This window comes from Eleutherodactylus coqui, chromosome 12, assembly GCF_035609145.1.
Source record: "Eleutherodactylus coqui strain aEleCoq1 chromosome 12, aEleCoq1.hap1, whole genome shotgun sequence".
Lineage (NCBI taxonomy): Eukaryota > Metazoa > Chordata > Amphibia > Anura > Eleutherodactylidae > Eleutherodactylus > Eleutherodactylus coqui.
The window spans coordinates 27,529,907-27,557,781 of NC_089848.1; the positions used below are offsets into that span (position 1 = coordinate 27,529,907).

The 27,875-nt window shown below is 44.0% G+C and overlaps 1 protein-coding gene across 1 annotated transcript in view; it reads right to left on the reverse strand.

Moving 5' to 3' along the window:
- The window catches only part of MYRIP (myosin VIIA and Rab interacting protein), a 398,493-nt gene that overhangs the window by 87,198 nt on the left and 283,420 nt on the right, over nucleotides 1-27,875 (reverse strand). The window contains exons 4-6 of the mRNA XM_066584716.1: nucleotides 23,032-23,168; nucleotides 13,903-13,983; nucleotides 13,093-13,190 (exon numbers count right to left, since the gene is read on the reverse strand). Of these exons, the coding sequence (XP_066440813.1) occupies nucleotides 13,093-13,190; nucleotides 13,903-13,983; nucleotides 23,032-23,168 (316 nt within the window). The remainder of the gene's footprint in view (nucleotides 1-13,092; nucleotides 13,191-13,902; nucleotides 13,984-23,031; nucleotides 23,169-27,875) is intronic.

Consider the following 27,875-nt stretch of genomic DNA (forward strand, 5'->3'; position numbering starts at 1 on the left):
CTGGTCTCCCCTGAATCCTAGTGTTTGAAGTTGACCACGTTTTAGTTCTGTAAATCTATTCCAGGACAGGGAACTGTGTGTTCCCAGATAGTCTCAGTGATTATCTTAGTTTACTGTGTGAAATATACGTCCTGTATACTTAGTGAAGAATAGTCGGAAGTGGTCAAGATGGGGTCTGAACAATCTAAGATATATCAGACTCCTATTGAGATAATTAAAGATAGAGAAGGGGAGGACATTTGCAGACAAGCCTATAAAGTTTACAAACGTATAGGCCTTAAGAAGGCGGGAACATTCAATTATGAATTTTGGTCACAATATGAGGATAAGCATAGAAAGGAAATAAGAAATAAGGGTTTGGAAAAAGGCATGAAGGCTATTCTGGACTGCTCTAAAACAGCAGAAGACGAACACTGGGACTCCGAATCCCGAGGCAAGGGCATTTTAGTTTATTGTCCTATGCCCCGGCCACCAATAGACGTTCCCATGGAAACCCCTACGGTTCCATTAGTCTCTCCTGTCGTCCCGGCCGCTCCACCAATGTCTCCTAATAATCCCTTTAATTCTCTGTATCCCAATTTGCCACCCTTGCCTCCTACGTATCCACAGGCTACTGCCCAGATGGATACACCTCCCTACAGCCCTCAATCAGGATCCCCGAGCCCTGAAGTAAATAGAGGTCCGGCTTGGGATTGTCCACGTTGTGGTCAACAGAATGCCTGTTTTAAAGAACTCTGTACAGTATGTGGGACTCCACGTCCCAGGGATCAGTGTAGACAACCGATTCCCTTGTTCCCAGTTACAACCTCCACTACCCATTATAGAGAACCAAACAGACCGAGTCCACCATTGGGCACGGTCAGACAAGAGGACACTGACAGACCATCGTCTTCTAATGACAGACCTACGGACGCACATAGACCAACTCCCGGGTCTACAGTCACTACATGGCGACCCTGGAGCGCCACAGACCAGATGGCACTGTGTCAGCAACTGCCCGATCCCCAGACAGAGCCAGCAGCTTTCCATAGAAAGTTGGAAGTCATACAGAAAAACTACTCTGCCACTTGGACAGATATGGAATGTCTTATGAATGTAAAATGTCCTCTGGGCCTTTACAATAGTATTGCTCAATTTTGTGGTCTTGAAGATCGCCCAGATGACCCCCAGACATTACCTAGTGGTACTCAATATGTGGACAAGGTTAAAACCTGGTTTAAGGATAAAGCCCAAGAGAGACGTACAGCCCTAACCCAGTGTAGACAGAACAAGGGCGAGTCTATTGAATGTTACTTTGGCCGTTTAGAGGAAGTTGGCAGAGATCTGGGTTTATATGATTGTCCAAAAGCAATACGTAATGCTGCTTTTTGTGAAGCCTTTATGCAAGGAATAGATAAGCGCCTGTCTGAACGCGTTAAAGCATGTACCCCCGATTGGCGACAGGCCAAACCGCGTGATCTATATAAGAAAGCTGTAGGATTTGTCATGGACACAGAAGATACAAAGGGTGTTATGGTTAAACATTACACCATGGAGGGGGACACAGTCCGACTTACAGACCCCAGGCGGGAGACCCGTAAGTGTTATAACTGCGGGAAGACTGGACACTTGGCCCGTAATTGTAGAGCCCCTAAACGCCCTAGACAGAACTTGTCAGACGAAAGGGGGCAACAGGGAAGTACGGCCAATACCACATCATCCCGCCCACAGGGAAACAACGGGTATACCAATTACCAATGAAGGTCTGGCACTCCTTCCCCCGTGTCCCTTATAGTTACTGACGCACGTGGGCCACAAATTTTTCAGCCTCTAAAAATCCAGGGGAAGGAGGTGCCCTTTTTAATTGACACAGGGGCCACTAAATCATGTGTCAGTACCTCACAAGTCAATGACCTTAGTATTCCCCTCTCAGACTCCATAGCCATAGCCGTTGGAGTGTCCGGTGAACCAACACCCATGCGTGAGACCGAGCCCATAGAAGTCTCCTTTCAAGGGTCACGAGTCCTCACTCGCTTCCTGGTGTCACCCGCTGGGGATTGCATCATGGGAACCGATGTGATGGGACCCCTGGGGTGCTGTATTCAGCTCCATCCTTCCGGTGAGGCTCATGTCAGTACCTCTGCGGCCGACCACCAAGTATTCTGTCTCATGGCAGCAGACTTGGTCACTCCGCCTCCTTCTTGTACTGTATATGTGTTGACCCCAGAAGATACACAGGTTCTCTCAGCAGTGCCAGAGACCCTTTGGGCAAAAGGGAAGACAGACTTGGGCCATCTCCACGTACCCCCAGTCATGGTATATCTCAAAGATGGGGAAAAAGCCCCCATGATCCGCCAATATCCCCTAGCCATGGCACAGGAAGACGCAATAGCCTCCACTATTACAGAGTTATGTGCCTTGAATGCTTTAAAACCTTGCGTCTCACCCGCTAACACGCCACTCTTCCCGGTTAAAAAGAAAGGGAAGAAAGGTGAACCTGATACCTACCGGATGGTTCACGATCTAAGAGAAATCAATAAGGTGACCATCCTAGAAACACCTTTGGTCCCCAACCCTTACACTCTGTTGTCCACCATACCTTCCGGAACCTGTTGGTACATCTTGATCGATCTCGCCAATGCATTTATGTCCGTCCCGATCCACCCCGATTGCCAGTACCTGTTCGCCTTCACGTTCCGAGGAAAACAGTACTGCTGGACTGTTCTACCACAAGGGGCACAAAACAGCCCAAATCAATTCACCCGATGTATGAGGCTTGTACTTGATGCATGGACGGTCCCACCAGGTGTGGCCCTGCTTCAGTATGTTGATGATCTCCTACTCTGTGCACCGGACAGACCCACCTGCGTTGCGGCCTCACTCAGCCTCCTTTGTTTTCTTGCAGACAGTGGGTGTAAAGCCAGTAAAGACAAATTACAGTTTTGCAAATCTCATGTTGTGTTTCTTGGTCACTGCCTAGGTCCTGGTACAAAACACCTCACGCCAGAACGTACCAAGGTGGTGGAGGACATGCCACTCCCTACCTCCCATGCTCAGTTGCGGACATTTCTGGGGTTAGTTTCATATTGTCGGCCGTGGATTCGCTCTGCCTCCATGACCATGCAGCCTCTGTACGACTGCCTGAGTTCTAAGCCATTTGCTTTGTCTCTGGAAGCCGAGTCAGCTTTTCATCAGCTGAAAATACAGATTACCAGTGCTCCAGCACTGGGTCTGCCAGACTATGATAAACCCTTCCAGATATTCGTGACTGAGATGGCGGGACATGCTACTGCCGTCCTCACACAAGAGCATGGTGACAAAAAGCGCCCTGTAGCATACTACAGTGCACATCTTGATGCAGTAGCCAGGGGTTCACCCTCCTGTGTAAGAGCAGTTCTGGCTGTACAAGCACTACTTGAGAAAGCTTCTGAGGTGGTCCTAGACTACCCTCTTGTGGTCCTCACGCCCCATGACGTACATGGAATTCTGACACAGGTGAGCCGTAGACATCTTTCTCTTGCTAGACAGGTCAAAATGGAACTTGCAGTACACTCTTCATCCAATGTCTCATTTCAACGTTGCACAACTTTGAATCCGGCCACCTTACTGCCATTAGGTGACACTGATTCAAAAGGGGGAGTAAGCACAGGGGATCAACTTTTTGTCAATTCCCTAGGCGAAGAGGAAGCTTTTGACACCGAGCACCAGCATGACTGTGCTGCTCTGATGGAGCAGGAGACAGCTGGATTTGCTCATGTCACAGATAAGCCTCTCCTGAACCCCCACCTTGAAATGTTTGTGGATGGATCACGATACCAGAATGAGATGGGCAGATTTGTGACAGGGTTTGCTGTAGTATCAATGAATGAAGTACTGATAGGCCGCGCCATGCCCCCACATATGTCAGCACAGGAAGCGGAGCTGTGCGCTCTGACCGAGGCCTGCAAGTTAGCCCGGGGAGTCACTGCTAATATCTACACGGACTCCAGGTACGCGTTTGGCGTTGCGCATGACTATGGGCCGATTTGGCGCGCGCGGAGCTTCCTAACAGCTCAAGGCAGACCGATAAAGAATGGTGAGGCAGTAAGTAATTTAATGTCAGCTATCATGCTCCCGAAGCAGGTAGCCATAATAAAGGTAAAGGCACACACCCGAGGGGACTCCTTGGAAAGCAGAGGCAACGAGAAGGCAGACGGAGCAGCAAAGGCTGCAGCCCTGCTGGACTGGAGGGCACCCGTGTGCAGAGTTCAGACCAGGTCCTGCCCAGCGGAGGAGGATCCTGATCCCCCTGCCGAGGACCAGACCCTCTCTGTCCCACCACAGAAGGAGGTGGACCTACTCCCCTCAGGGCAAGAGCAGGAGCGCTGGGCAAGTGCAGGGGCAGTAAAAGGAAATGAAGGTTGGATGATGGGTTTCCGTATGTGTTTACCTGCGGCTGCCTATCCTAGTATGGCCCTTTTGGCTCATGGAAAGGTGCACGCTTCTCGTAATGCCATGGTAGCCCTGGTGGAGAAAATGTGGTACGCTCCGGGATTTGACAGGATGGCAAAGGCATACGTCAAGGCTTGTGAAATCTGTGCACTACACAACCCCGGTCAAGTAATAAAGACCCCTCGGAAGTGCACTCCGCGACCTTTGTACCCCTTCCAGAGACTACAGATAGATTACATCCAGCTGCCCAGGTCAGGAAGGTATGAGTATGTCCTGGTATGCATTGACCTCTTTTCTGGGTGGGCTGAGGCCTACCCGGTCACGAAGGCCACTGCCCAGGCCACTGCAAAAAAACTTGTGTCAGAGTTAGTGTGCAGATTTGGGGTACCAGAGACCATTGAGAGCGACCGTGGTACTCACTTCACTGGTGAGGTAATGAAGGAAGTCATGTCCGCCTTAGGAGTAGAGCAGGCCTTTCACACCCCCTATCATCCGCAGAGCTCCGGAAAAGTAGAAAGACTCAATGGCACCCTCAAACTTAAGATACAGAAAGCCATGGTTGAAACAGGAAAACCTTGGCCCGAGTGCCTACCTCTGGCCCTCTACTCAGTACGAACCACGCCAAATAGGAAAACAGGACTGTCTCCTTATGAGATTCTCTTTGGCTCCGTGCCCAGGTTAGGACTGTATCACCCCCAAGCTCTATCCCTGGGTCATGATAAAGTTACTTCCTTTGTGCAGGATTTATGCCAAAAGCTAAAAATAACGCACGACCTAGTCTTCTCTTCTATTCCAGACCCTGATAGTTTGGAAGGATCCCACTCTCTGAATCCCGGAGATTGGGTGGTGGTAAAGAGACACGTCAGAAAGACTTTGGAACCTCGCTTTGACGGACCATACCAAGTGCTGTTAACCACTCCCACCTCGGTCAAGCTAGAAGGCAAACCCACTTGGATCCATGCCTCACACTGCAAGAAAGTTCCAACGCCTCAGCACCACGAGGGGGGTGGAGAGTAAGCCCAACCCAGGGTGGGGGAGGGGGATGGCAACCTGGACACCAGCATTGATAGTCTGGATAGGTGTATTATTTACCCTTTGTTTTCTTGGACTACTCTCTTTTCGGGACAATTCCTCATCAACTGTCGATGTAAGAAGAAGATGGACTGTTTGGGCAGAAGGACACCCCAACATGTGGGAATACTTTGCAAAAGACGTACTGAATATTTCCCATATGTGCATGCCCAACCTGCGGAGTGGGGAAGATATTTTACGGACTTGCTTACTGTCTATCCCCACTCCAATAAAGACACTTCGCGATATATATTCAATAGTGCATAACGATAGTGATGTGGAAGAGAGCAATGTTATTCAGGAAAATACCTTTCTTAATGTATATGAATATTGTTCCATTGTGATGCGGTCAAACATACACTTTATGTTTCACATAAATGATAAGAGATTTGTTTAGATTCATGAAAACAATAATACATTTTAAAAAGTCAGATGTCGGCTGTGATCTTGGGACTTGTTCCGATCGCCATATTTGGGGTCAGGAAGGAATTTTTCCCTTTTATACAAGGATAATTGGCTTTTTCCTAAAAGGGTTTTCGCCTTCCTCTGGATCAACTCAGCCTCAAAATTCCCCATAATTGTCATTTCTGTGTGTGACTTCCTGATGTCCAAAATGGGGGAATGATAAGGGCCAATAGGGGCTGTAAAGAAATTAATAAATGTCGCTTATCAAAGTACCGTATATATGCTTATCAATCTATTTTAGCAAAAAGAATATTTTAGCAATATATTGTATGTGTAACAGAAGTCATGACTGTTTTTGAGGAAGTACGTCTGATCTAAGTGGAATCAGGAAGCTAAGGCCAGATGTCTTGGAATTTAGCAAAGACATAGCCTAACCGCAAAGAAGTTGCTAGCTCTTACATGTGAAATCAGCTATTTCTTAATGTCATTTATCACAAGGATTAAGTCACAAGAGCAGATGTTCATAACTATAGTAGAATTATCAGCAATTTCTTAAAGATGTGTTTGTCTGAGTCATATATCACACGTCTAAAGTTTATTGAATGATTATGTCATAAGTTTATTGTAAGATGTATGGAAATCACGAGGTTTTTCCCTGTTTAGCCACACGTCCCGTCCTGCGAGAAGGGGCTGGCTATAAAAGCCAAGAGATACAGACAATAAAATAGAGTTCATTACTTCATCATATACCGTGTGTATGGTCAGTACTTAGACTCTCAAAGGAGCGCTCCTCCTGCTTAGGTCAATTTGGAACCGACAACATAACTGACCAGTCTGTTTGAACAAATTAACCCTCGACATCAGTAAGGGTCTTGCCACTGAGACCCCAACCAATCCCGAGAATAGCGCTCCTGTGTCCCCCTCTTCACGTCACTGTTGGATGCTTCTCGCATTTGCAGTTACGTTACAATGAATGGAGCGGCAGTCAAGCATGCGCTGCCACTGCTCCATTAATTTCGGTGGGGCTGACGACATTGTTGAGCACTTGTCGTCAGTTATTTTCAGCAGTCCTATTAAAAGTGAACAGAGCAGCATAGCGCAATGCTCCATTCAATGTCCTCCTCACTGAGGACCGAGATATTCCGGTTACAGCAACCTATGGCAACCCATGACCCGCACTGCAACTCCACTGAGTTCAATAGCAGTGTGATGTCACTGTGCTGCACAGCCGTTTTGGTTATGCAACATCCACCATGGCCAAAATTGCCGTGTAGCCATAACCAAAAAAAATCTGTGGGAGCAATGCCTAAGAAATATGACATTGCATTACTACCTACTTGCTCTAGATGGCTGCCTACCCTGGCTATCCATGCCTGCCCTATTGTAAGTATTCCATCCAGTTTAGCTAAAGGATTAGTTGAACACCTAATAACCAAAGGCAGAGACTTCAAGTCAGGGGCGTAACTAAAGGCTCATGGGCCCGGGTGCAAAAGTTTATCTTGGGGCTCCCCAACTGCTCTTAACCCCTCAAGGGCATGTCCTCACAGATTGGAAACTGTCAGATCAACTGTGAGTTTTTCCAAAGTGTTGGGGCCCGAGGCTTCCACACCAAAGATTGATATGTCAATTATTTTTTCCATGACATAGCATTCGACTGACTGGTAAAATGGTGTGGATTCTGATGTGGATTTCATCACAGAGTCTGTGTTGTAATATGCGCCGAAAATGCATTGTGTGAATGAGGCCTCTGGCCGTTCTCTATTTATGTCAAATTTCTGTCAATATTCTAATCAGAATATTTGCATATTTATGTCTAGCACTCACGTTACTTATAAGTATTATTTCTTTCTCTATAAGACGGCTTTACACGAATGTATATTGCAAGCATATATGCAAAATTTGTACGCTCAGTACGCAGAGAATAGAACCCATTGATTTCTGTGGGTTTGTTCATATGTGTGTATTTTCCTGCGCATTTCAGTTGCGCAAAAAAAAGCAGCAAACTCTATTTTCCTGCTCATTTGCACGACTAAAGTCCCCATTGAAGTCAATAGGGGTAACGCAAATGTGTGCAAAATATGCTTGGAGATGCATGAAACACTGCGTAACAGTGCAGGAAATTGGACTCATTAGAGTAATTAGCCATTTCAATCGGTGTGTTCCGCAAGAACACTATGCTCATGTGCGTGCAAATACACATGCGCCCGTGTGCAGCCGGCCTTACGTTTAAGCATGTCATCACCTAACATACCCATTTTCACGGTTATATTGACTTGCAGCGAATAAAAGTTGTTAGCTCTGAAACAGAAGTGCGCATTTTTCACTTTCAATAGACTGTAAAGCCCGGATTCTCCTACTTCGTACACCAAACACGAGCGCTCTTATTCCATTTCCTACAATAGCGGGTTCAATACCGCACATATTTGTTGTTGAAATTAATTGTCTTCTGAAGGTTAAAAAGGATCGCTGGCATTCATATTCATTGAAGGTAGATGTTGTCATGACAACTGAGAACACGAAGGTAATACCGATCAAGTGAAAGTAGAACGAGATAGCAGACTGGCAGAAACGGAATAAAAGGAAACAAATGGAAAAGCCCAACTCAAACTTTGTTTCTAAAGTAAAATATTGTATATTATCTAGTTTTTCAAACCTAGTAAACGTGTCTGATTACGGTATGTATCCAGAGGAGTATCATTCAGCTACATGGCACTTTACATATTGATACCATATTAGATGTGTATGTAAAATGGTTATAACCGTGGCAAGGCTACGAATCGGGAGGCATTGTTACTAATGTAGTTGTGCTCTCGTGTTAAAATATGCCGCATAGTGTTTTATCAAGTTTTATGCCTATTTATGAAGTAAGCCACTTGACACCTCCCTCAACAAAGGGGCGTGACTTAGCAAAGAGGGGTGTGGCTTAAAAGAGTTGTAATAGAATAGCTTAACATATCCGTAAGGAAAAGGGATAAAAATCAGATGAGTAGAAAATTAGGTTTCTGGTAGAACCATCATGATGCACCAGCCACAGAGGAACATGAACTGGTTCCCAGAAATAGTCCAGAATATAAAGAGTGTGGCAGCATCAGGGTTACAAAAATAGAGGAAGATTTTATTCTCCCGTGACAGACATAAAGCAGAGATGTTTCGACCTGTTGGTCTTTATCAAGCTCTGATACAGACCAGCAGGTCAAAATGTCTGATGGGTGGAGGACTCCCCACTGAAGCCCCCACCGATCCCAAGAAAAGGGGTCCTGTGTCCCCTTCTCCTCCTCACTGCAGGCTTAGTATCTCTTAGTAGCCCTGTATCACCGTTTGTTCTCCTGGCATCGGCACTCATTTCCTGAGTGCCATGAAGCCAGAAATTGAAGAATATAACGCTGTAGCCTCTGATTGGCTGCAGTCGTCACTGGGAGCACAGCGGGACTGCAGTGTTGGATCCTGGTAGTGACGGTGGAGGGGCAATTAATGCTCAGATTGTTATCTTACTACAGTTAACCCTATTGAAGGGATGTTGTAACCAGACACCCCTTTAACAGAACTCTTGTGACTTTCTGAGATCTATGATCTCCCTTGCTTTCACATTTTATATACAACAAGTAACAGTGAACATTGTGGCAACCTGTGGATCACCATCTTTTCGTTCGGGATGGCTGGCACCATGTGCAGAAAGGTTCAGGAGACTCAAATCACTTGAAATTCTGGCTTCCACCAGCTTTATTCCACATATCACAGCAAACACTTCTGGTACATACAGTGGGGAAAAAAAGTATTTAGTCAGATACCAATTGTACAAGTTCTCCCACTTAAAAAGATGAGATGCCTGTAATTGACATCATAGGTAGACCTCAACTATGAGAGACAACATAAGAAAACACATCCAGAAAGTCACATTGTCTGATTTGTAACAAATTTATTTGCAGATTATGATGGAAAATAAGTATTTGGTCAATAACAAAAGTTCATCTCAGTACTTTGTTATATGTCTTTTATTGGCAATGACAGAGGTCAAACGCTTTCTGTAAGTCCTCACAAGGTTGGCACACACTGTTGGTGGTATGTTAGCCCATTACTCCATGCAGATCTCCTCAAGAGCAGTGATGTTTTGGGGCTGTCACTGGGCAACACGGACTTTCAACTCCCTCCAAAGGTTTTCTATAGGGTTGAGATCTGGAGCTGCTTGCCTATTGCAGATTCAGTCTTCCCAGTCTGGTGCAGGGCTACAATTTTGTTTCTGGTGTCCTTCGACAGCTCTTTGGTCTTCACCATGGTGGAGTTTGGAGTGTGACTGCTTGAGGTTGTGGACAGGTGTCTTTTATACTGATAACAAGTTCAAACAGGTGCCATTACTACAGGTAATGAGTGGAGGACAGAGGAGCCTCTTAAAGAAGAAGTTACCGGTCTGTGAGACCCAGAAATCTTGCTTGTTTGTAGGTGACCAAATACTTATTTTCCACCATAATTTGCAAATAAATTTGTTAAAAATCAGACAATGTGATTTTCTGTATGTGTTTTCTCATGTCTCTCATAGTTGAGGTCTATCTATGATGTCAATTACCCAGTGTCAGCCCCAAAACATCACTGCTCTTGAGGAGATCTGCATGGAGTAATGGGCTAACATACCACCAACAGTGTGTGCCGACCTTGTGAGGACTTACAGAAAGCGTTTGACCTCTGTCATTGCCAATAAAAGACATATAACAAAGTATTGAGATGAACTTTTGTTATTGACCAAATATTTATTTTCCATCATAATCTGCAAATAAATTTGTTACAAATCAGACAATGTGACTTTCTGGATGTGTTTTCTTATGTTGTCTCTCATAGTTGAGGTCTACCTATGATGTCAATTACAGGCCTCTTTCATCTTTTTAAGTGGGAGAACTTGTACAATTGGTATCTGACTAAATACTTTTTTCCCCACTGTACATGATCTCAAGGTTCACAACTCACAGGGTCGCCGTCACTATTCCCCACCCAGGGCGTCTAAAGGCATCCTCCTCTGTCAGACCTTTGTGAAGGGGCCAGATTGGTCCATACGGACCTCAGGATCCAAGTGCCTGATGGCTACTGCTACAGATTCATACTCTGGTTTTTCAGCCAGCTTCACTCTGAGTGTGACAGGAACTGATACTTTTATGTTACTTCCTGCCCCAAACACATCTCTATAGTCTCTACAGCCTGAATGCCTGTTTATAGCCCTCTGCAGGTCATTCTGTGTACTGTAGCACCACATGTATTACAGGTCTCAGTAGTAACCCACATTACTGGTTACCATCAGAGACATAATTACACCCTGTCACTTCTTGTCATCACAAATTATACCTACCTCCATTCTTCTTACTTGGACAAGTAAAGAAGGAAAAGATGTCAGCTGCACTCAACAGTATCCCTGCTGTGGGTGGAGTGTGTATGACGCAAGCTTACACGGGATCAGACCCTAATCCCCATAGAGTCCAATGTATCAAAAAGAGGAAGCAGCATCAAGGGTGCAAAAGGAATCCATATGTCCAAGGTTTCAAGCTTGAAAAAGACCCATATGTCAGGTCGAAACTTTGCTTTCATGACCATGGAGGAATAAAAATAAAGATGACATTGTTTGGATAACCTTGGACATACAGATTTCTTTTGCACCCTTGATGCTGCTTCCTCTTTGAAACTTGGACAAGTAATACACTGAATGACAAGTACTACTGTATATACTCAAACTTAAAACTGTCCACAGAAAATTCAAGCTGTTTTGGGAGTAATTCAGGAAAGTTTTTCTTCTCAATGCTTCCTCCACATCCATAAATGATAAAGAAGAAATAAATTGTTCTTGAATTTCTACTTGTCTTATGAGGAATGAGCTCAGATAGCGTGGAGTTGGCAGAATTAAGCCAATTACGTTTTTCTAAACCCTGGACTTGGTGCATTGATGCTTGGAGTAGAGTTTACAAACCCAGCTTATGAATAACATTTGCTGCTATGCAGTTTTACAATATTTTGTGAAGCAGAAAATAAGTTCTAGGGTAGAATATATTAGTAATGTACAAGCGTCACTGCCTGGTGACATAAGGTAAAGGTGGAAACATAGTCGGTAATAATCGTTATTAAAGGACCGCTGTCAGTAAAAATTGCCCTATTAACCTAATATGCTGATATGTACATGCTGTCATAACAAGCCCAAGTCTGCCTTTATATTTCGCCAAAGCGCCCTCTCCTATTGCCAAAAAATATCTTCCGCACTATATGGTAATGAGTCCTGGACTGTCCAATGGGCGGTCCTCCTCTGCACGCAGTCCGGCTCTTTTCCGCCCCCTTTCTTGCTTAGTGATGCCTCCAGCCCTTCCCGCTGGAGATGTAACACATTGCACCTAACATGCGGCTGCGCTGCACTGTGCGATTGGGCTCATGCACTGTGACTCGTTCCAAGCCAGACTAACGTCACGCACATGCAGATAGACCTCAAGAGATATGAAAAATGTAAAGGAAGGACCTCTCAACTTCTGCAATTAGCTCAGAAAGCAAGGTCAACAAATGTCCATCACAATTACTAATGAATATCGGGGCTACAACATAGCATGGCAGTACCCTCCAATGTTGGCCAGTCACTCTCACTGGGTCTTATCTACCATCGATGGATAGAAATCTGTTACACTATGTACCTTTATGTTATATTCTTAACTCTTTTCTATGGCTCCCTTTTTATATATTATAACATACATTTTGTCGAGTATTCTCACATCAAACTTTCATGGCATATCCATGCCATGCCATACCATACACAGATGGTCAGGTTATGCCATGAAAGTTAGATAGGTGTGGTTCTCAGAGTTGGGACCCACATCCAGGACTGGCCTTGGGGGCATGCGAGCAGTGCGACTGCATAGGGCGCCTCACTCCTCCATTATAATGCAATCACACCAGTAGCTGCAGATGGATGCTGTCAGGATCAGGGATTGCAACCTTCTCTGACCGCAGCTCCTCCGTGGCTCTTCAGCCTGCCTCTTCCGTCATTACTAGGAGAACACAAGATCTTACTGAGGAAGAAGTCTTCGCTTGGGTTGCTCCATCTTCCTTTTCTATCCAATTCCCACATACTAAATTTTTTTTTGTTTTTTTTTTTTAAAACATGCAGAGCTTCTAAAAAAATAATTTAACAAAAATTGCATTATAACCTCCTGATACATTAGGTATTAAAAACGCACATAAAGAGCTTACCAAACTATCACTGTATGATTCAGCCTTGGCAATCGCTTCTTCCACAGCTTCTTCTGCCACACGTAAGGCCACTGAAAGGGTATCCATCATACTGTGCCCTAAAGTCACATGACACATTCATAAATACCCCAGAGTTTAGTAATATTCTTACATTAATGCCTTCTGTTTGGAAGACATATAATTAATGGCTAATACACATGCTTACAAAACGAATTTTATCACCACCAAGAAATTACAAAACTGGTTATGCACGTATATAATCTGCTTACCAAGCGTTGAGTGTGCCCAAAACTCATAATTATAAATTATTTATTATAAATATAAATTGATGATGGACAAAAGATATAATATGCAACCCTATGATGTAATAATGTGTACAGCTCCGTATAAAAATGTATCCCCTAGTGCATGTCCTGGGTGTAAGCAGAAACCCTGCTCAATGGAAAGATGCTCGATAAAACCTCATCAAAATAAGACAGATTTGCCACAAGACAAGGCTCCTAACCTTACACCCACCCCCTCCCTTCTACCCTCCCTTTCCTCTCCCCCTACCCCCCTTCTCCGCACATACTGGGGCAGAAACTCAAAGGAAAGTAATTTTAAAAGCCATAATGGACTGATGGAAGTATATCCTAGTACTTTTGTACTATGCAATCTGACAGACAGCCTAATATAAATGCATGATTATTACTGCAAACCCTGTATGTGAACGGAGATCCTGTTTAATTTGAAAAATGTTTAATAAAAACATATTAAATAAATTGATGATGGACACATGACTCAGTCAATATCATGAACAGTAGATGCTACCTTGTGTCTGTCTGTAGAACGTTGAGTCACTGCCACAAATACTTCCTTCATTTTCTAAACTTTCATCAATGAAACTTCCCTCTAGAAAGAAAGAAACCATGTTAATTTCAGGAGTAACAAAAGTTTTTAACTCTTTGCAATCCAATTTTGGATTCAGGGTTTACTAGGGGGCTTTCTTTTTCTGCCATTATACAATGGCGCCATCTGCTGGCTAGAGCCAGTACTGTGGTATGGGACATGCTGGAGAGGACCCCGACAACAGAGCGACCAGTAATATACAGTTAGAATACCCTGCCGGTCGTCTTCAGACATAGGAAGCTGTGCAGCCTTCAATCAGAATGTCTTCAGACGTCAAACATTGGATTGGAAAGGGTTAATACTTTTGAGAAGGCAGATGGCTGCCGAGTGATATGACAGCATGATCTACTATATAAATTCTACTTGTAGATTGTGATTTACTATTTATCCACCGGTAGCTCAAACAGGACCTGTCACCCACTTGCTTACCGCTAGGGGTCACCATATGCTGTATCACTGCCTCAAGCTAGCTATGGGTGATGCTCAGGGCGGGGAGGGCAGCCAGCAGCCAATTCCAGACTTCCCCAGTAAGCAGTCCTCCCTACCACTGAGAGACTGCAGTTGTGATTGGTCACAACTGCAGTATATCAGTGCACTGCCAGCCGCGTGACTGGTCAGGTTGGCAGTGGCTGATAGTGAAGGAGGGGAGCGGACCATGTGGTGTAACCAGGTATGTACTTCATATACTTATACATGTATAGTTGGTATAACCAGCTGTACATATATAATCACATATATATCCAGGTTATACATATATACCCAGATTATACCAGCATGGACCATATCACTACATACAGGATGTATAACTTCTACCAGCTGAACATCTCTTGTATACAGTTATACTAGTAGTTATTAGGAAATTATAGTACCAGTATTTCTGATGGCACAATGCACCACACAGCTGTGCTGCATGCACGTCACACACACAGCACTGCTACATACATTGTTCATCCCATAGAGCAGGGATCAGAAGCAGCACATCACTGGAGATGAAAGACTTATGATGACGTCACCATCATGCTTCGCCCCTGATCACATGACGGTGACGTCAAAGGTCCTTCTTCGCCAGTAAGGGAATTACATGCCCCGCCCCTTATCACATGACAGTGACGTCATCACAGGTCCTGCATTCTTGTGCAGATTATGGCTGGACTACAACCCCCCTGTGACCTAATTTTCTATGGAATACTAAGAAACACCTAGCTGGACAGCAGCCGTGTGTGTACAGGGCCTGTGATGATGTCACCGTCATGTGATCAGGGGCTGAGTATGTAACCCCCTCACTGGGTATGAAGGACCTTTGATGACATCAGCGTCATGTGATCTGGGGCGGATCATGTAAGTCACTCACAAACCCACTCACTCACGCACAGACGGACACATCATCATTAGTATTTTGATGGAGCATACTGATGTATCTCCTGTATAAAATCATATATATATATATATGTATATAGCTGGTATTAGATATACATCCTGTATATAGTGATATGGACTGTAAAAGTGATTAATCTATATTGTTTTAAATATACAGATAGTCCCCGACTTGCGAACATTCGACTTACGAATTTCGCTAGATACGAACTATCTGTACAGCACAGTATGATGTAATGCTATGGCATTACATCATGCTGTGCAGGGACTGGACAAGCTTCTATCAAGCCTGATAGAAGCCTGTCCGGTCACATCGCGGTTGCTGGGCAGCCGGGGGCCTTCTGAAAGGCCCTAGGGCTGTCTATGCAGAGCGCCTATCAAGCCGTGCGCTTGATGGGCACTCTGCATAGGCAGCCTTGGGGCCTTTCAGGAGGTCCACGGCTGCCTAGCAACCGCACAGCGTCCCGCGATCTCATCGTGGGACGCTGTACGGGCCCCCTGAACGTCGGGTGCAGGCTGTTCTTACAGCGGGCACCCGGCGGCAGCAGTTCCGACGAGCCGCGCTGCTCGTAAGAACTGTTAACACTTTAAATACCGCTGTCAGAGCGGTATTTAAAGTGTTAACAGTCCTGACAAGCGGCGCGGCTCGTCGGAACTGCTGCCGCCGGGTGCCCGCTGTAAGAACAGCCGGCACCCGACGTTGTATGGAGTGGGATCCACCCGCGATCCCCTCCATACAACCATTTGTTCGACTTGCTAACAAAACGGACTTGCGAACGGGCTCCCGGAACGGAACCTGTTCGCAAGTCGGGGACTAACTGTATTCTTCCTTGGGGTCATTACAAGTTGCAGATGCTTGCAAAATCAATGAGAAAGAGGAAACTGTTATTTTAAAGCCTGGCTTTGTTACTATGAGAAAATGTAGATTTCCATGATGTTAAGACTATTACTCAGACAACGGTTTGCAAACATACAATAAAAGTAATAAATTCATGCATCATATATTCTTCTTTAAAATGATTAACTGATGGTAAAGCTATACAGTGATACCTTGGGTTAGGAGTGCCTCAGCTTACAAGCTTTTTGACTTGAGAGCAGGCCCTCTCCCGAATTTTTGCTCTGATTTAAGAGCAAATACTTGGGTTAAGAGCCTCGCTCTCAATAGGGCTGCCGCTGCTGCCGGTGGCCCCATTGAATGCGTTGGGCTGCCAGCAACCCCTGCAGTGATTTTTAGGGAAGGGCTTTAAATATAAGCCCTTCCCTAAAAATCTTCCCCAGCTGTGATAAAAAATATATACTCACCTGTACGTCGCTGCCGGGGCTCAGGCGTCGCTTGTTCTCCCTGCATTTTTAATCCCTGCCTGCTAAAAAGCTTCAGAGCAGTGCAGGGAGAACAAGCGGTGGCTAGACACGCCTGAGCCTCGGCAGGCAGGTGAGTATATATTTTTTAAATTTTTTTACTACAGCTAGGGATGATTTTCGGGGAAGGCCTAATATTTAAAGCCCTTCCCCGAAAATCACTGCGGGGTGCCGGCGTCCTATTGCTTTCAATGGGGCAATGCCATCCCTACTGAAATCAGTGGGAGAGCTTCGCGGTCCAGAACGGATTAATGGCTTTTCCATTCATTTCAATGGGGACAATTGACTTGACTTACGAGTGTTTTGGGTTAAGAGCTCATGGAACGAATTAAACTCTTAACCCAAGGCACCACTGTACATGTTGTCAATCAGTGATAGGATAGTTATCAGGTGTTCTTGGGCTGATTGGTTGTTGTCTAGTAATAGCAAAACAGAGAAGTTCTGCTAGTGCCCAAATTCCATTTTCAGGACTCTAATTCTTTTTTTTTCTGACAACCTTTGTCGAGACTATATCCTTCTGCTGGTTTTCACCACCCATTAAATAGGGTTGAGAAAATGGGCCCCCTCCCTACCAGGTCCTCATAGCAGCCATGCGGGCCGACTCTGTGCCATCCTGCAGGCATTTTTGAGCATAATGACTTTGGAGCTTGTAAAGTGTATAATGAATAAATATATATATAAATGTAGTAAATGTGCAGAATCAGTTGTTCTGTTTGTAAACCAGTAATTTATCAAATGCAGTATTACCGCATTTATTTCTTTAGTGAAGCCATATGTGGGTGGCATATAAAACACATACTTATGAAATAAAGCTTTAGAGCACAGATGAGCAATATCCATTATAGTTATATACAGCAAAAAGTCTGCAAAAACGTTAAATGTTTCTGTAGCAAAAATCTGAAGGGCGTGGGATTCAAATGATTGATAGAGACTGGAACGGTTGGCCACCATAAAGCCTACAAGCCTTTAAAGTAAAGATACATAATATGGATTTACTTGAAAGACACAAAATACGTGAACTAATACGGCTAAATAAAGAAGAAAACCTCGATCTCGGAAAAGGAAAGACTAATTTACCTGCAGACAACTGGATGAGATTAAAAGACATATAAATACATTTTTCAAAAAAGTTTTCTTGAATGGGGCTCGGCTACAAGACCACTGCAATACCCACACAGCCCACGTACAGGTAGAAGACCACTGCAATACCCACACAGCCCATGGACAGGTACAAGACCACTGCAATACCCACACAGCCCATGGACAGGTACAAGACCACTGCAATACCCACACAGCCCATGGACAGGTACAAGACCACTGCAATACCCACACAGCCCATGGACAGGTACAAGACCACTGCAATACCCACACAGCCCATGGACAGGTACAAGACCACTGCAATACCCACACAGCCCATGGACAGGTACAAGACCACTGCAATACCCACACAGCCCATGGACAGGTACAAGACCACTGCAATACCCACACAGCCCATGGACAGGTACAAGACCACTGCAATACCCACACAGCCCACGGACAGGTACAAGACCACTGCAATACCAACAGAGCCCATGGACAGGTACAAGACCACTGCAATACCAACACAGCCCATGGACAGGTACAAGACCACTGCAATACCAACACAGCCCACGGACAGGTACAAGACCACTGCAATACCAACAGAGCCCATGGACAGGTACAAGACCACTGCAATACCAACACAGCCCATGGACAGGTACAAGACCACTGCAATACCAACACAGCCCACGGACAGGTACAAGACCACTGCAATACCAACACAGCCCATGGACAGGTACAAGACCACTGCAATACCAACACAGCCCATGGACAGGTACAAGACCACTGCAATACCAACACAGCCCACGGACAGGTACAAGACCACTGCAATACCAACACAGCCCATGGACAGGTACAAGACCACTGCAATACCCACACAGCCCACGGACAGGTGCAGTGGAGTTTTGAAAGGAAGAAGCCATCTTTTTCCCTCTCCTAAACCCCTTTAAATGCAGGATTGAACCGTCGAAGGACACTTGAACAGGATTTTAATAGCTGTCTTTCCTTCCCCAAGATTTAGCTTTACTTCCTTTTTAATATTTATTTGCTCATGTATTTTAGATATTTCAGATATACTGAGGACAACACAGGCTTACAGATGTAGCAAAGCTTAACTTGAACGAAACCTATTAAAGAAGCTGTGGAACAGAACTTTATTTAACTTTTCAATGGAATTTATTGAGATGAGATAAGATAATGTGTTACAGCAACACACTTTGATTCTACATGGAATGCTGCATTTTTCTTTTATACTACACCTAATCTTGTACAGCACTTTAGTAGATACCAAAAAGGGTAGAAGACCGGGTAATAAAGTGCTATATATATATATATATATTTATATATAAATTGCACACAGAGGATATTGCCTAACTCCTGTGGCCTGATGTCAGCACCCAAGTCATGACGCATGTCCCCAGCAAATACTGAGGAAGAGGTCGGCTGACCTCGAAACACGTATATAAGCTGGTTTTATGAATGAGCAGAGAAACAGAGAACCTTGGCAATATGCTCTGTGCACAATCATATAGGTAGGTTGCACCTTATAGCCAATCTTCTAACCTTTCTATTATCCATACAACCACCCAGGAGGGTGTTATGGTGCTTGGGGTCGGCTGCATCTACCATATACAAAAAAGTAAAAAAGAACCCCCCCCTCTTTTTTTCCAAACAGAAAACTTCAGTCCATACAACTGCACAAAGGACACAGCTTTGCTGAAAACGCAGCCAAAACGCTGTCATAATGCATGCCGGCGCTGCTGAAATCACAGTAACGCAGCGTGGAAAAACACTGCGTTTACTGCAAACCCCCGTGTGTGGGGGGGGGGGGGGGGGGGAGGGGGTATTCTTAGCTTTTACTATCAAGTTGATTCATATAAATCAGACAGAACTTGATATTTGACCCCTGGACAGACATTAACTGCACATTACTAAATATTTCTTTCTTTGTATTAGTAGCCTTTTTGTATTTACACCATAATAGATTGTATTTATTAGTAACCTGGTGGAGCATCTTGGAGTGGTTGCAGCAAATGGGTTCAGTCCCATTAAAGCCCTTCATGGAGATGCTGGTTCAGTGGAATAACATGTCAGGGGCGACCAAGTGAATGTTAACAAGCATGATCTACTGCTCTGTGTATACCTAGGTGGATCCTGCGAACAGCACTCACTGATCCGCTCTCGGATACTAATCCAATCCCTCTTTGGAGAGAGCAACCTACATATCTAACCAGCAGATGCTAGCCTGAAATAAGGAGGACAGATTGCTTGTATTTTAATATTCCTGTAATTTATTTAGATATTAATCTATAACTCTAATAAAACGTACGTGGTCGGTGGATGTTGTAAAAGTTGAGCTACATTAATCATATGAAACATATATGCCACCCGTTTGCATTTTAGCTAGATCAGATGTATTATAAAAATTTGGTGCCGAAGAAACAAAAAAGGGTGAAACTCCCATAAAAAATAGGTGTTGTTGTCCCAGAATTACACCATAAACTGACCAGAAGAGCACGTGGTGAGCGGGAGGGAGAGGACCAAATACGGGTATATGGTGGAGCCTTTAAGTAAAGTAAAGAGGCTTAAAGGGAACATCCTCACCATTGAGCCCTATGAACTATGTTAGGACTCAGAGGTGATGGAACCGGCAGTCCGGGGAGCTGTTTTCCATACTCACCGGGTGCCCCACTCCTGTTCACCCATAAATGTGGCGCTCATGCACAGTTTGACTCTTTCAGACGTCTCTGTCTGCATACATTCCCATAGAGATGAATGGGAGAACACAGAGCAGTCTGAAAAAAGTATCACTGCATGCAGATATAAAACTCAGACCTTCAGAATGTGACAGGCAATCAGGTGAGAGGGATAGGAATGGAAAAATGTGTTTTTGCTGGACGGGGCCTTTAATATTGGATAGTTATCTTGTGTTTTTCAACTCATATATCTTTGGTTAGGCATCAAGATACGTTTCTAATCAAAGCCAATTTTTAAATGGTGGAAGTAGTTCCAAGGGGTTCTTATTGCCATTGAGTAATTTGCAGTTTTTGAGAATCATTACCCCCACACATCCACTTGGGTCTTTAGTTCATTATTATTTGTTACATACAAATTTGCTAGGCACAGTGCCTCCTTAATACAACACATGTGCAACATCCTTCCCTCTACTAGTAACTATTGTAAAAAAAAGGACCTATTGTTATAAAATAAATGCATGTTTAGTTTTTTATTTCCTCCATCCTCTGGTTTCTGAAAATGTACATTTTCTTTTCCTTACTTGCTGGATTACTATGGTATTCCTGGTTTGAAAAGCTATGATTTATACCAGAGGCGTAACTTGAAGCTTCTGGGCCCCAGTGCAAAATCTGTAACAGGGCCCCCAACTTTAATGCTTTTTGCATAGTACTGGGTTCCTAATATGGAGAAGAGAGGTCTTATGGGCCCCCTAAGGCTTCTGGGCCTGGGTGCAACCGCATCCCCGTCACCCTCTATAGTTACGCCCCTGATTTATACTCTGAACCAATCTGATGTTTCCCAAATGCCTCTACCCCACCCCTCTCACTGCTTGTTGTTCTTCATGAACACTGAGGGACAGTTGAAGCAAGTGCATCCCCGCCCCCTCTCCCTGTTTTATATACATATACAGTATACACACCACAGAATGTGACAGCTAGTGCTCAATTGTATTTGACAACAGATGTTGTAAAAATGATCTATCAGAGGGGCACAGCTTCATTTATTAGTGACAGCCCTATTTTGTACCTTAAAGAAGCACTCTTGGTTCTTTTTTTTGTGATCTCTACTGTGAAAAATTGTCCACTCTAGGCTGTGTATTCTGCACTTTTCTTCTGGCTTACAGGTCACATGACCAGCACTCTGACTCTGCTTTGTGTCTTGCAGTTTATGGGTCTGCTTTATGTCAGCTGCCATAAAGAAAAACTGTCTTTGTTGCCCATAGAAATCAATCACAGAACAGCTTTCACGTTGAAGAACAGAATATAAAATGAAAGTTGCCTGTGATTGGTTGCAGTAGACAAAAAGGACAGTTTTTCTTTATGACAGTTGATATAAAGCTGACCCATTAACTGCAGGACACACAGTGATGTCAGAGTGATGGTCATGTGACCTGGAGGTCAGAAGAAAAGTGCAGAATACACAGTCTGGAGGGAATAAGCTATAGAACCAGATTCTTTTAGGTAGAGGTTATTGATACTGTCACAGATGTCTATAAAATGTAAAATAAAACCTAGTGCTTCTTTAATAACTAAGAGATTATCTTTGTGTTTTGTCATAAAAGCCATGACTTTTTAATTTTCTTTTGCCCGTATGAGGGCTTTTGTATGTCACATGGGGTACATATAAAGTAAACAGCCAGGATCAGAGGTTTCTCCACTCCTAGCCGTTACAGCAGTAGACAGCCAAGCCCCTGCTATACCTGAAACAGAACAACTTATTGTGCTGTAAAACAATCTATGTGCAAGGAGTTTTCTTGGACCGTTAAAAAAATTATACAGGGTTCAAATGAAGAGAAATGGAATATTCCTATACTGGCGGCTCCCTGTCCAGCGCTGCAGACCGATCAGCCACACCCAGGCTTCAGTGGCCATAGAAGAATCACCACTGAAGCATGTGAGTGGCTGAGTGGTTACGTGCGCAATATACGGCACATGACCGCCTGCTACTTTTGGGTTCCATGAAGCGGGCATCAGGGCTGCAGGACCTTCATTTAATTGTTTATAAAAATTTTTTTGTCTTAAAAAGCCACTTTAAAGTTCATTAGTGACCTTCCGGCGGAAAGGGGTAATAAAGTGTAAATTCCCTAGCTCCTGTGTCCTGATCTTTTGGTAGGCCATATTCAAATGACATTTTTCATTAGCTTCATTGCACAAGTATGGAAGTATGGATTAAACAGATAGCCATGATATCACAGCCGCATAACGGGATGAAACAAAACCAAAAGATATTGCACGTAGTGAATATCTATCTTCCTGATTTAGTTTTTCAAACTTGCGCGCACTAGGGGAAAAAAAAAAACAGTTGATGCCGCTACAGAGCGTAGTTGTGCTCACGCCCATCTATTTATGCCCTAAGACACGCTGAAGCACAGGACTAACAGATTTCAACAGTAATACAAGCACTTAGTACTTTAGCGTGTTCTAGTTCTTCTGACCAAGACCTCCAAAGTCACCAGGAATTCTAGCGCATAGTGAAATGTAGTAGAACGCAGAAAAAGATTCTTACCCGCCAGCTCCGCGCAGGCTCCGGTCTCCAGCCTGTGCTTTCTATACAAATTCTTCAACACTTTGGCACTGCCGAAACGTTTGAAGCGGCTTTTCACATTGTTGTAGTACCATTCCAATGACTGGGTCCTCAAAAGCCTACAACAACAAGAACATAAGTCAGCGTCAAATGGATTTGAATTACTACTTAACAATATGAAGTATTATGCAGTTTATGTGAACCGCAAGGTCCGGATGCAGAAAGACCAGCTATCCACTTTCCCCCGAGGAAGCAGTCAGCTCTTGGCTAAGGGGATGGCGCCAGTACAGAGATCAGGCGCTATCTTGGACTCTGAGCTCGTCTCTGCACAACTCTATTCAATAACTCACAGGTGGTGGCATAGCTCTGCTAGCCCTATCCAGGAACCCTAGCTGCCCTCCCGGGTAGGAAGCTTGATGCTAAAGAGGTGGAAGGGGCAGGCTATTATCTAACCTGGTCCTAAATAAATGCTTACCAGACATTTGAATATATTTGAATGGTTGTGCTTGTACTTTGCTTTGTTTATTATTTTCAGAACATGAATAATGGATAAGGATGGTGATCTGGTATCTCAGGTTACTTACCAACATGTTAAAGAGCAGGTACACTTATACAGTCATAGTAACATAGTATGTTAGGCCAAACAAAAGACATGTGTCCATCCAATTCAGCCTACCTCCCCCAATGTAGGTCCAGATGAAGGCGACTCCCCCCCCCCTCCTTAATGTGGTAGAAGTCGTTTTTTACTCATTTAAGAACAGAAATTCCTTCATGACTCAAGTCTGGCAGTCGGAATAATCCCCGGATCACCGATCGACCGATCAGTGACTATAACATGTCATATTTTATTGCTCAAGAAAGGCACCCAGGCCCCTCTTAAACTCTTTTATTGAGTTCACCATCACCACGTCCTTAGGTAGGGAGTTCCATAGTCTCACTGCTCTTACAGTAAAGAAGCCCCTTCTATGTCAGTTTAGAAAACTTCTTTCCTCTAGACACAGAGGGCGCCGCCTTGTTGCAGTTGCAGTCCTGGGTTTAAATACATGATGGATGAGATCTCTGTATTGTCCTCTGATATATTTATACATAGCCGCCCCTCAGCCATCTTTTTTCTACAATTACAAATGGCCCTTTGAAGGCAACCATAACGCTGTTGTGGCCTTCAGTAAAAATACCTTTGACATCCCTGCCTTAGGGTATCCAGAGGAGAAAAAGTCAAAACTATTATATATATATGGGGAAATGTGATCATTTTCTTTGTAACAGTAAGGCCGAGCTTACACAGGTGGATTCCAATTGCGAAATCCACAATTACCGTCTGTGGCAAAACGCGGGCATAGAAAATCATGTAAATTATCTTTTTTGCTCACACTCGCAGATACAAATGGCGTATTCTGTGAACGGAAGAAAAATCACAGCATGCTCTATTTTGTTATGGATTCCGCGTGGACAGCTTCCATTAAAATCAATGGAAGCCATCCTACCCACAGCCCATACGCAATTAAAGGGGTTGTCCCGCGATAGAAAGTGGTGTTAAGCACTTCTGTATGGCCATATTAATGCACTTTGTAATATACATCGTGCATTAAATATTGGCCATACAGAAGTTATACACTTACCCCCTCCGTTGTTGGGGTCCCCGTCTCCATGGCGCCGACCAAGCCGCCTTCTGCCTGGATTAGACGCGCTTGCGCTGAAGGGGCCGCTCCCGCGTGCTCGCGCCGCACGGGTCTTCTGCGCATGCGAGGAAGACCTCTGCGGCACGAGCACGCCGGAGCCGGACAGAAGAGGGCAGACTGCGCAAGCGCGTCTAATCCAGGGAGAAGGCAGCTTTGGTCGGAGCCATGGAGACGGGGACGCCAGCACTGGAGGGGTAAGTGTATAAATTCTGTATGGCCAATATTTAATGCACGATGTATATTACAAAGTGCATTAATATGGCCATACAGAAGTGTATAACCCCACTTGCTGCCGCGGGACAACCCCTTTAACATTGCATTTGGACTGCGAGTACCTGCATCCTCGCAAATATTGAAAAATAACCTATACTGCGTATGACCAATGCTCAGCCGCTGCTGTCATCCATAATACAGAAACAACGGCTACACAGGGCCGCCGGCTCACAGATAGAATCCGCTGCGGGCCTCCAGCATGTGGAATCCGGTCCGCCTTTGTTAGTCTGGTCTAAGCTAAAGTACAATAACCCTTTACATTATATTGCTGTCCTAGTGACCTTATGATCCACTTAGCAGTTGATACAAATATGCTGGTCAAATGTAAAATACATCTCTTGGAAGGCGTACCGGAAGGTTGTGGCCATTCCCTCCACATAATTGCTTCGTTTGGTATGTCATCAATGTGCGGCACTGATGAATTCTCGCTACACGGCAGAGCATTGTTAGTCTTCCATAATCAGGTAATACATAGTGAGAATCATTGTTGAATTCAAGCGTATAATAGATGCAGGAAGTTAGAGCCGCCAGGGCCATCAGTCACGGGGAATATTGTCATGTTTCTGCCTGAAATGTAACTCATCCAATTAGGTAGAACAATTGTACTGAAATGAAGTTGCAATTAAACATCTACTGCAGAACTTGTCAGCGGTGTGAACAGCTGCTAATAAAAGTTTTAACCCAAAGGCCAAACATGGGGATTGTGCACAAACATACAATATTAATTGTGTACATCAACTGTGAGACTCGGGGCAATTTATTACAATTAGTCAAATAGACCTACTGGGGTTATTTAAAGGGGCACTAACTTACAACATCTGCTCATGTAATAGCTTGTGTTAGTCTCATCCTTTCTGGGATATACCTACATTAAAATGCTGTTGCTTTACCACTGTAAGTCGCATTTGAAGTGGCTGCCTTACAGCTTTTCTGCCATCTTTGTCATTAGTTACTTAGTAACAAGGACACAGGGACGTTTCCATAGCAAAAGAGGGAGAGTCTATCTTCAGTGCACCTACTAGCTGCAAGCTGACAGATCTGCAGACACAGTGATAATGATCCCCACAATCTCTGCCCTCTCCTGCTGTTACAGCGTCTGTGTGTGACTGTGCACATATTATAGTAGGTTTAATAAGCTTTTGGCCAGAATGTCTCATTGAATGCCTGAAGCATCCAGGCAAAGCAGAGGGATAGGTATTCAGATACTATCGCCCTGCTGATTGGACCACAGAGTGTACAATGCAGGATGGAAAGTGAGTGCAGGACAGTGAACTACTTGCAGAGTGATAGGCTTGCTACAAGCCTCTTTCTTGAAAGTGAATCGGAAACAGCAGAAAAAAGGAAGACTGCCTGAAAGTCAGAAATTAGAAACATGAAACAGAGTGCAAACAGCAGCAATTGAGTTGATAAAGAGACCCTGGTGTATTTTAGAAAACTTGTTGAAAACTCAGGTACGCTTTAACATACCAGGGCCATCAATTCCTTCACTCTCGTCCCTGAAATGAAAGTTTACAAGTTGCTGTGCATATTGTTACATTACTTTGTGGTACGGTTAAAGCTGCCAAAATGACATCAACTTTTCTGACATTACTAAAACTGCAGCCTACAGACTGGTGGATCTGCCGGCCGCTGCCGTCACTCTACATACTGTAATATACTGGTGGTACGAAGAGCTCTCTGCTCCCTTTTAGTTGCTCTTGATGCATTTGGATTAGAAAGCAGGGAAATGATTTTAAACAGAGCATAATATTAACCAATGGGTGAGTGCGCCGCTGTGTGCGGTAAATACGGACAGCGCACCGATCTGAAACTCGCTAGTGTGAAGAAGTCCTAGAGGTTTTGGTCTTCAAGACCGATGGATTTTAAAAGCAGACTTTGATGTCCTGAAAGGATGAAAGACACTGGACACACAACTCAGTGTTACATTAACCCCCTAAGGACCATGGTTTTTTGATCCTAAAGGACTGGACACATTTTAGGGATTTTACCCATATGATGGTTTTATGGCCGATATTTTCTTATCTTCGGCTACCAAAATTATTTTAGCTGTATTTTTTCTATGTGACATAGTGCAGGACTATTTTTATATATATATCTTTTTCCACAAATTTTTTTTTATAGTTTTGTTAGGGGTGAAGTTAAAAAAAACACGATTTTTAAAAATTTTAATTGTTTATTGTTAAAATTAGTATATTTACACTAAAATAAAGTACAGTAATGGGTGCCTCATTTTGTTTCAGATGTTTTGATATATAATTTGTGTAGGACTTGCATCGCATATGGCGAGGGTTTTGGTTGGCAACAGAGGTGGGTCATTTACTGTCTTATATATATATATATAAAATTCTTTTTTTTATTATTTTTGTAATTTCTTTTAACTTATTTTTGTAACTATTTTTTTGAACATCTATGTCCCACATGACATCAAATAAGACCTCTGGGGGTCATCCACATTGTCGTTTTTCTATAATTACACAGTTTTCCATTGTAGCTGGGGCTTCCATAGAAGTAGCACCCATAGGAGCCCCAGTTACAGGGAACTAGAGGGACAGTACTCACTAAAAGAGCTCATCTTGGTCTACTGTGATCATTGGGTCAAATAGCGGAAGTGACACTTCCGTTATCTCTTTTCACTATATAGCACTCATTGAGCGCTATGGGGCCCGCAAGAGAGAAGGTAGAAGTGATTAGAAACGGTTTCTGGCTTTTCCTCCGGGTCCTGCTACATTGCACACTGTAGCTTTTATCCCACACTGTATTTTTTACCATCAGACAAGATTAAAGCCCAGGACTAAACATCATAAATCTACAGTGCTTGGTCCTTAAGGGGTAAAATATATTTTAATTACTTAAAATCCTTCTCTTCTGTACTAA